The sequence below is a fragment of the Carassius gibelio genome, chromosome A21, assembly GCF_023724105.1.
Source record: "Carassius gibelio isolate Cgi1373 ecotype wild population from Czech Republic chromosome A21, carGib1.2-hapl.c, whole genome shotgun sequence".
Lineage (NCBI taxonomy): Eukaryota > Metazoa > Chordata > Actinopteri > Cypriniformes > Cyprinidae > Carassius > Carassius gibelio.
The window spans coordinates 2,905,675-2,915,471 of record NC_068391.1 but is presented as its reverse complement, the minus strand read 5'-3'; the positions used below and the strand labels follow the sequence as shown (position 1 = coordinate 2,915,471).

The 9,797-nt window shown below is 37.2% G+C and overlaps 1 protein-coding gene across 1 annotated transcript in view; it reads left to right on the top strand.

The window, feature by feature from the left end:
* The first annotated feature begins 916 nt into the window (after nucleotides 1-916).
* Nucleotides 917-9,797, top strand: part of LOC127941849 (secretory carrier-associated membrane protein 1) — a 27,765-nt gene continuing 18,884 nt past the window's right edge. Inside the window, exon 1 of the mRNA XM_052537295.1 lies at nucleotides 917-1,085. Coding sequence (XP_052393255.1) covers nucleotides 1,029-1,085 — 57 coding nt within the window. The 5' untranslated portion in view covers nucleotides 917-1,028. The remainder of the gene's footprint in view (nucleotides 1,086-9,797) is intronic.

Here is a 9,797-nt window from a genome sequence, read left to right as displayed (position 1 = left end):
GCAAGACAATATTTAATGTTGACCTTTGTTTTTCATTACCTCTGCAATTCGCTCTGGCATGCTGGTTACTAGATTCTAGGCCAAAATCTGACTTATTTGACTCTTGCCTTGTTAGTTCTAGGAGTTGATCAAACTTTGTCCACTCGCATTTTAAAGACTGACCACAGGTTCTCTATGGGATTGAGATCTGGGGAGTTGCCTGGCCACAGATCCAAAATCTTCAAGCCACTTCTTTATCACTCTAGCTTTGTGACTTGGTGCTCCATCATGCTGGAAAATGCACGAATCATTACCAGATTGCTCCTGGATCACTGGATGAAGTCACTCTTGCAGGACGTTTTGATACCATTCTTCATTCAGTGCTTTTGGTTCACATGATCTTTCTGAATTTTGAATCTCGTTTTAAAGTTTGAAGACTGCTTTGAGATGCAAATAAATAAATAAATAAATAAATAAATACAAACAAATAAAAACAGGAAATATTTAATGTTATAGTGTAAACCGTGGATGGGATAAATATCAAGAAACATTAATTATTTGCCTATACAGTATGTAAAACAAACAAAAACCAAAGAACTGACCATTACTGCTGTGTTTTAATTCAGAAGTTAAAAGCTGATCTTGATGAGTAAGATATCCATGATAAATTGTCATAGTTAACCGATTATATCGTGTTGAGTTGTAATTGCCATCTATGTACTCTAGGTGGCTGCAATGTCCACATATTCTGTTCTGCACCTTTAAACATTAAGGGAGTGAAAAAAACATTGGAGCTAAAGTAACAATTAAATAATAAATAAATAAAAATAATAATATTAACATTAACAATAAAGGGAAACAAATTATATGTATATTCAATATAAGTAAACAGGAACATTTTTAGTCACTGAAAATTGTAAGACGTGCCGCTGACGCGTGACGTCATCTCCGGTTCTGCCATTTTGCGGATCGGTGTCGAGCTGCTGGTGCGTTTCTTACCGAAAACCGATAATATAGTCTTAACAACAAAGCCCTAATAAACCGGCATAATGTCAGATTTTGATAGCAACCCCTTCGCAGACCCGGACTTCAGCAACCCTTTTCAGGTATTGCCATTTCCGTGCTGTTTTCTTATAGTGACTCGGCGTAACGGTTTTTTTTTAAACAGAAAGTCTATAACGTTATATTTCCTAAGCATTTTCTAAGTAATTTAATCATAATGTCTTAAGTGAAAATGGCAGAACGGTCACCTGTGTGTAAATATGTCATTATTAGGTCTTTGGTTTGTTTTGCTAGTAATTTGTATTCCCTTTACTGGGTTTCTAGATCGGATTGTGTGGTAGTTTAATGTTTAGTCTGTCCGAAACAAACTATGAATTACATTTGACCACATCAACATATTCTCTGTAATGGCTTTATTATGATTATTAAGACGAACCTGGGTTTCATTTGGCATGTTTTGGGCTTTGTTTTATTTGAGTGTGTGTGTGTCTGTGTGTGTGTGTGTGTGTGTGTGAGAGAAAGAGAGAGAGAGAGAGAGAAAGTCTGTGTAAAAGAAAGAGAGAAAGAGAGATTAAGTGTGTATGTGTGTGTGTTGGAGAGAGAGAGTGTAAGAAAGAGAAAGAAAGAAAGTGTGTGTGTAAAAGAGAGAGAGAAATAGAGGGAGTGTATGTAAAAGAGAGAAAGAGACAGTGTGTAAAAGAGAGAGAGAGAAAGTGTGTGTGTGTGAGAGAGAGGGAGAGTGTGTGTGAAAAAGAGAAAGTGTGTGTAAAAGAGAGAGAGAGAGAGAGTGTGTGTGTGTGTGTGTGAGAGAGAGAGAGAGAGAGAGATAAAGTGTGTGAAAGACCGAAAGAAAGTGTGTGTAAAAGGGAGAGGGAGTGTGTGTGTGTGTGTGTGTGAGAGAGAGAAAGAGAGCTATTTACAATGCTTTAGCAACATGTACCTAAGTATGTCATGCCAATAAAGCAATATGAATTGAATTGAGAAAGAAAGAGAAAGAGAGAGTTTGTGTGAAAGATAGAGAGAGAGTGTGTTTGTGTGTGTGTGTGAGTGTGTGAATGAATGAATGAGAGAGAGCGAGAGAGAGAGAGAGAGAGATGGATGGATGTAGGCCACCCTGTTTTGACCAGTGATATGATTGTGTGTGTGTGTGTGTGTGTGTCTGGAGTTAGTCCCTAACAACCTGTTTTTATTTTATGCAACTACCTTGAGCGAAACGTGGAAGCATTTGTCATCTGTCCACCTTTATGCGCCAAAGCTGATGATTTTGTGAAGTAACACTGTTCTGTAAATAAGTTAATCCCATCAAGCCGACTGTGTCATATCATTGGGGAAGTCGTGGCCTAATGGTTAGAGGGTCGGACTCCCAATCGAAGGGTTGTGAGTTCTAGTCTCGGGCCGGACGGAATTGTGGGTGGGGGGAGTGCATGTACAGTTCTCTCTCCACCTTCAATACCATGACTTAGGTGCCCTTGAGCAAGGCATCGAACCCCCAACTGCTCCCCGGGCGCCGCAGCATAAATGGCTGCCCACTGCTCCGGGTGTGTGCTCACAGTGTGTGTGTGTGTGTGTGTGTGTGTGTGTGTTCACTGCTCTGTGTGTGTGCATTTCGGATGGGTTAAATGCAGAGCACAAATTCTGAGTATGGGTCACCATACTTGATTGTCACTTTCACTTTTTTACTCACTTTATATGTGATCATTTTTAACCCTTTTTATGTTACCAACATGATCAAAACTTTGCTGTTGTTAAACCTGTTGCACCTAATATACAACTCACAATCTAGCAAGTCTTTCAGTGTAATTGTACAAACATCCACTTTAAGCTTGTGCTCTTTACTGTGAAATCTACAGAACTTTCAAAGAACTTTCAAATTGTTAGTAATATTTCAAGATGAACTCCTACTGGACTGAAGTAACTTTGCTTTACTTAACTATCCAGACATTGCATTACATGCTTTTATAATGTAAGTATGTGCTATGTTGTAATAAAGACCTCATTGGTGTACATTGATACCTTACAAGCATCAGAATTTCGTCACTTTTTTTGTTCAAATATCAGCATCTGTGCCAAATTGCATACTTTTGCTCAGTTTGGGCCTGAGCGATGTTTTTTCTCAATATTCTCATTACATTAAACTACAGGTGCATCCAAAAAAAAATTGAATTTTTTTTTTTAAATTGAATTTAAAAAAGCAAACTTTCTTATATTCTATATTGTTTTTTTGTTTTAATTCTGATGGTTATGACTTACAGCTTTAGGAAAATTAAAAATTCAGGTTCTCAGAAAAAGTCATTGATGATTTGGGGAGCCTTGATGTCTGCTGGTGTTGGTTTATTGTGTTTCATCAATTTCAAAGTCAATGCAGCCATCTTCCAGGATATTTTGGAGCACTTTATGCTTCCATGTGCTGAAAGGCTTTATGGAGATGCTGATTTCATTTTGCAGCAAGACTTTAGCACCTGCCCACAGTGCCAACACCACTTCAAAGTGGTTTGCTGACGATGATATTACTGTGCTTGATTGGCCAGCTAACTCCCCTGACCTGAACCTCACAGAGAATCGATGGGGTATTGTGAAGAGGAGCTGAAGGATGCTATCAAAGCAAGCTGAGCTTCATTAACTCATTAGTGCTACAGACTGATTGCCTCCATGCTACGCCGCACTGAAGCAGTAATCCTTTTTTTGATAGATCTTTGAGAAAATATTAAATTTTTTTTCATTTTTCCTAAGCTGTAAGTCACAACCATAAGAATTAAAACCAAAAACTAAAAAACTCTTGAAATATTTCAGTATGTGTGCAGTGAATCTCAAATAAGAAAGTTAGCTTTTTTTTAACTTAATTACAAAAAAATAAAGTGTTTTAGAGTTTTTTTGAGATGCACCTTTGAGCCATTAAATCATGATTGTACCAAATACGATACTTAACATAAAACACACATGCAAACACTTAAATTATTAACTATTATTTCAAATCTCAGTCTTCACAGATTAATACACAAAGACCATCTGCCTTGAGTTGTTCCTTCTTGTTTTCTCCGGGGAGTGTCTGTATATTTGACATCACAGGTGTTGTAGACTCACAGGTGGGATCGGACCCGTCTTGGAGTTGCGGGGGGACAAATGCATATTCATGTTTAGCAGATTGTGGCCTTTGTTCGGGCAGATTGGACACGGTAACATAGAACTCTTGAAGAAGGAACCTTTGCTTTTGTTTACCCGGTCTCTCTCTTTTCCTCATTTCCAATATCAAACCACCCACGTTTGCACACACACACACACACACACACACACACACACATGCGTCATAATCATCAGCAGCAGTTTTCCTTCTCAGAAGTGTTTCTGTTAAAGCCATTATTAAATTCCGCTGGTCAGAGCAGGTATTTGGGTAAGTGATCAGCAGTAATGATATGCGGTCCGTTAAAGAGTTGCCATGGTAACTCAACACCATAGCTGATCGACTGTAACGACACGTCTCAATAATTAATCCTGCCTCCTGATTGCATTGTGTTTCAGTTTGTACACTGTCTTGAACTTGTAGATTCTTATGGTCTTGATTGATTTGCTGGTTTTGCTTCCAGAAAATAAACCAGACCTCGGTAAATATGTGGCAATCCTGGGTTTGGTGTTTTATCCATCTTAGCCAATCAGCATGCAGACAGTGGCATCTCATCGGCATGTTTGTGCTGCTGTTATGATGCCAGATGTTGGTGGAATTAATTCAGAACATTTTAAATGGCATGTTTGATTTGTTATACCCTGTATAGTGACTTATATGAACTTTTTGGACTTGATATGTAGGTGTATTAACACATTGAACTTGGCTTATCGAGACTTCAGAGCTGGAACAATTCATTTTAAACCTGTTGTTTGCATATCAGGGAACGTATTGATTTTATTATTTTCCTTTTATAATATAGTTCTCACGGTACTGTGTCGTATAACAGACACAGAGACTAAGATGATGTTAAACAGTCTTTAATAATTCCACAAATATACAGGAAGGCTGGTGACACACATAGACATTATCGAGACCCGAAAAACTGAAACTGAACAGACAGGAACTTAAATACACAGGCAATTGAGGGACTAATTACACAGGTACACGGACACATCAAACTAGGTCAACGGAAGGTAGACTTAGACCATTTAACAACTGATGGATTGAACCACGTCCCTACATTATTTCTTTTTCAACTCAATTTTAATAATAAACATTACATTTCTATGAACAATAAACTGCTGTGTTAAAATAAATCAGTCATGTTATAATACAGTCCATTTAGGCTAGTTAGAGAAAATTTATGAAGAACAATTCAGCCAAAAATGAAAATGTTATTCTTATTTACTCTCCTTCGTGCCGTTCTAAAAATGAAAATTGAAATCTGATGAAATTAAACCTTTTAAAGAATTTTACTTTTTCTTTATTTACAGTTTATTTTCATGTAATTTGCAGATGCTTTTATCAAAAACAACATAATATAAATTTTACCATTTTATGCATTCCCTGAGAAACACCATTACAAAATGTAGCGTTTAATTCAATAATGTGTAGGGATGCACGATCATGATTTTTCGTGGCCGATTCCGATACCGATTTTTTACAAGCAAACTGACCGATTACGATACTGATTTCCGATTTTTTTTTTATCTTTAAGCAACAAACAAGAAAGAAGGAAAGTATGCATAAACAAGATGTTTATTTGGTATTTAATAGGCCAAACTGGCTTTTGGCTATTGAAAACAATAACCGTAACCATCTGAAATTAACGGCAGTAACTGCACAGTAAGTAGCCTACATTCAATACAAACATAGATGATACAGACATCAGCATTTAGCTTTTGTTTTTGAATTGGTTTGAAACTACATAGAACTGGCCTTAAATTAAAAGATTAACTGTAAGCATGTGAAATTAAAGGCAGTAACTGCATAGTTCTACAGTCCAATCAACACAATCAACACACATTCAATAAGATGTTTCTTAATCAACATTCAGTATTTTAGTTTTTACATTTGGTTTTAAATTTAAAACAAGGTCTTTACAAGTGAGACTAAATAAAAGTATGCTATAGGGGTGTGCCGGTTTCAGAATTGGTGATGACGGTTATGACGTGAGTCAAATGTCTGATCGTCTGATCGGTAAAGGGGCACCCGCCCGCCATCCGCTGATTGTTTTGGGGTCTATGGCGATGCAATGCTTTGCTGATGCGAGCCGCAAAAAAAAAAGCCATTGCCATTTGCCCATTAGCTCCGCCCACTACCGGAGAAACTGGTATGTCTTCTGCTTGTTCGAAAATGAATATGAATATTTCTAAATTTAATCCATTATTTTGACAGGAGAAGACAACAAAGAATAGTTTACATATAGCGTGTTGTTTAAGCGTGGTAAGACTCTCGCTCTCTCTCTCTTTGCATGTGTGAGAAACAGCACTATCAGTAAAGCGACGGTGAGTCGTGCGCCTTCACAAAGAGTTTACAGAGTGTCAAATACAGGTGCGCTGTGTGTCCATTGAGATGAGCTGAAAAGTTCAGATCGCTTGATGGAGAGAGAACTCTGAAGCTCAGATGCTGAAATTAATGCAAGCGTCATGCGCTTCAGTCTATGTAGTAAACAAACCTGCACGTCTCTGCCATTCATTAATTCACACAGAGACGCGCAGAACACGGATTTATATTTTAAACAACTTTTGCGGCTTAACATTTACAGATACTGGTCCATATGGAGATTTGATTTTATTATTTTATGCTGACTTTGGCAAATTCCATGAATGTCCATATTAAAATGCAAGTTTCATTTTCATGACTGGATTTCGAGATTTTTTGCTTCATGGAAATCATAGAGCAAATTTCAAAGCCGCACCCGCCCGCCATCCGCTGCTTGTTTTGCGGTCTATGGCGATGCAATGCTTTGCTGATGCGAGCCGCAAAAAAAAAAGCCATTGTCTGTTCTAGAAAGGATGCAGCAAAGATATTTAATGCTAAAGTATGAGGCATAGGCCTACGCTGAGTTTCATTTACGATGAGATGCGCTCTAGTTCACAGTGCAGTGCAAGTGAACGCGGCGCGCTGGTGCTTCCATGTCACGGTTATCATTGTCTGCTTTACTTGCTTTTTATTTATTAAAATACATGCAATTGGTTGATGAAACATTTATTAAAATTAAGATAAAATTTGTACAAAACGAAATTCGTTTTTAAGAAAGGTTTTCTACAAAGCAAAATTTTATGAAGTGGTAAATGTCATGTCTGACGATTTACAAAACTTCATTAAGTGGTAAAAACCATGTCTCCCGATATATTGCGCATCTTATGATCTTATCTAAAAAAATGAAAATATTTTTTGATAAAAAATGTTTGTAAAAAATATTTTAATGACACGGTTTTGGCGGTTATAGAGTTCTAATGACGGTGTTCAACTATAACCGTCGGTCTCACGGTTATATACTAACCGTCACACCCCTAGTATGCTATATAAATACATTCCAAAATGTTAAAATCAAATAATGTTGGTGGGAATAAAACAAAGATGCAAAGTGTTTCTTTCATCAATGAAAAATAAATAACTATTTTCTCAAGTTAAAAAATATAGATGTGAATCATTACCCTCAAATTTGTTTATTGGATGAATGAAAAACTTTTTTTCAGTGTGCTACAGCAGGTGATTTTAAAATCAAATTTAAGTCGATGTAATTTTAAGGTAAAATTAAAATAATCATCCTATACAGAACTGACGTTTACTTCTGGCTTTTCAAACGTGTGTATGCAAGTTATACTTCACAAACAAAACAAAACAAAAAAACGTTTAGTCACAGTTTAGTCCGTTTCGTTTCTCATCCAACACGTGAGAAGTTGAGCTGAACATCGCTTCACTGTCTCCGCTTGTGAAGGGACAGATAAAGTACGGTCGCGCAGCTTCATTGAGCGCAGGAAAGGGACTCTTATTTGTGCGCCAGTACACCAACAGCTGTTCACTTCCTGCTCTCTGAGTCTCAGATGTGTAGCTCTGCACTTCCAGTGATGAACGCTGTCCGTGTCCTGGGCACAGATTCCGAAATACTTTCACACAAATGGCATAGCGAATGATTACAATGCAGTCTGTGCACGCGGGCGCACTTCCGGAAAAATCGGCCGAAAAAAGACCAAAAACTGAACGATTGCCGATCACGTATTTTAAGCAAAAACCGTCCGGTTCCGATTTATGGCTGGTCAACTGTTGCATCCCTAAAAATGTGCTGCTTTGTTCTTTGAATAACTGTGAATTTAATATAAATGTCTAAAATTGTTTCAAAGGAAATCATACTCTAGGTTTTTTAAGATTGAGATTTTGTTTGTGAAACTGACTGAAATCGAATCTAAACATCCACCTTAACTCTCCTCGTTATGTTCGTGAGAGAAGAAATTATTATTTCTGATTCTTGAACGAATCATTCTTTTGAATCAGATCTTTTCAATAAATAATTACAGCTCAGAGGGTGAGGATGACTGAATAATGACTCAATTTTCAAAGTCATGCAGGTATGAAATGATGTCAAGGTGCAGTTGTTATTTGTTAACTTAAGAAAAGAGAAATGCTTTGCATCACCAGAGTTTGGTAATCATTGTTGAACATCTCTGACTCTATAAAGGCAATTACTAACAGAGCAAACAGTCTTTATCCCGGATGAGATCCTGGTAGAAACGACTCTCGTGTTGTGCGGAAACGTTCTGAAATGATGCAGCCTCATCAACAAGTAGGCGTGCTGCAAGATGTTGCAGAACTGCTGCACGGTGTGTGTGTGTGTGTGTGTGTGAGAGAGAGAGACTAACTAAATGCATGCATGCATATGGCCCTGACTGAGCACATTTTACCGTATTACGGTCATTTCATAATGCAGCATCTGTCCAACTCCTAAGAGTATTCAGCTGTGTGTGTGCAGTTTCACAGCGGTCAGAAAGTAGGCTGTCTAGATGATGTCCATCTGATTCTGTTTGCCACTCAGCGGTCGTAATGAGAACACGAGAACAGAGAGGGAAAACTCTAATGATCTGATCAGATGGATGTTTCTGGAGATGTGGGCTGCTCTGCAGATGCAGGGGAACCTATTACAGTGAGCCGCTGTCACCGTGTGTGTGTTTGCCTTCATTCACACTGTTTGTCGAGGGAGCGGTGACTAAGAACAGAGTCGGTTAATTTTAGTTTGAGTCACTCTCATAATCAGGGCTGAAATGGTACTGTCACGGGACTCAGTACTTAAAAAAAAAAGATTAAGTGATTAATCATTAAATATACTTAAGAAATACAAAATACAATAAATATAAAATAGACAATAAATAAAATGCACAGCAAATACTATAAACATGTTTAATGTGCATGTATATTGCATTCAACTTTATATAACGCTGTTCATACAAAGTTCATATGATGCCTTATAATGCTGTTCAGGTAGGAAGCTCACTAGATTTTGGCTCTGCATCAAGATATTTTGTCACTTTCTTGTCCAAAAGAGTGGGTGGATGGATTTTTTTCCTACATTTTGCTTTCAGTGATACTTGGACACAGATATATCTGAAATATATTCATACCTGTGAGAAAGACAGGGCACAAGGAAGCTGCATACTTTATTGTCTCAAATAGCATGGGTTTATGTTTTATTCTCATATTTTCTTTTTATTAGGGATGTGCATTTTTCAAAAAATATTGTATTCTAATATTTGGGCTTAGAAAAAAAATGAATATTTGAATATTTGTTTAGTTAAATGATGTTTAATGAGAAAGACATTATCTTTTTAATAATCAAGTTTCTGTCACCATTTCTGAAGATTATTAGGCATAATAT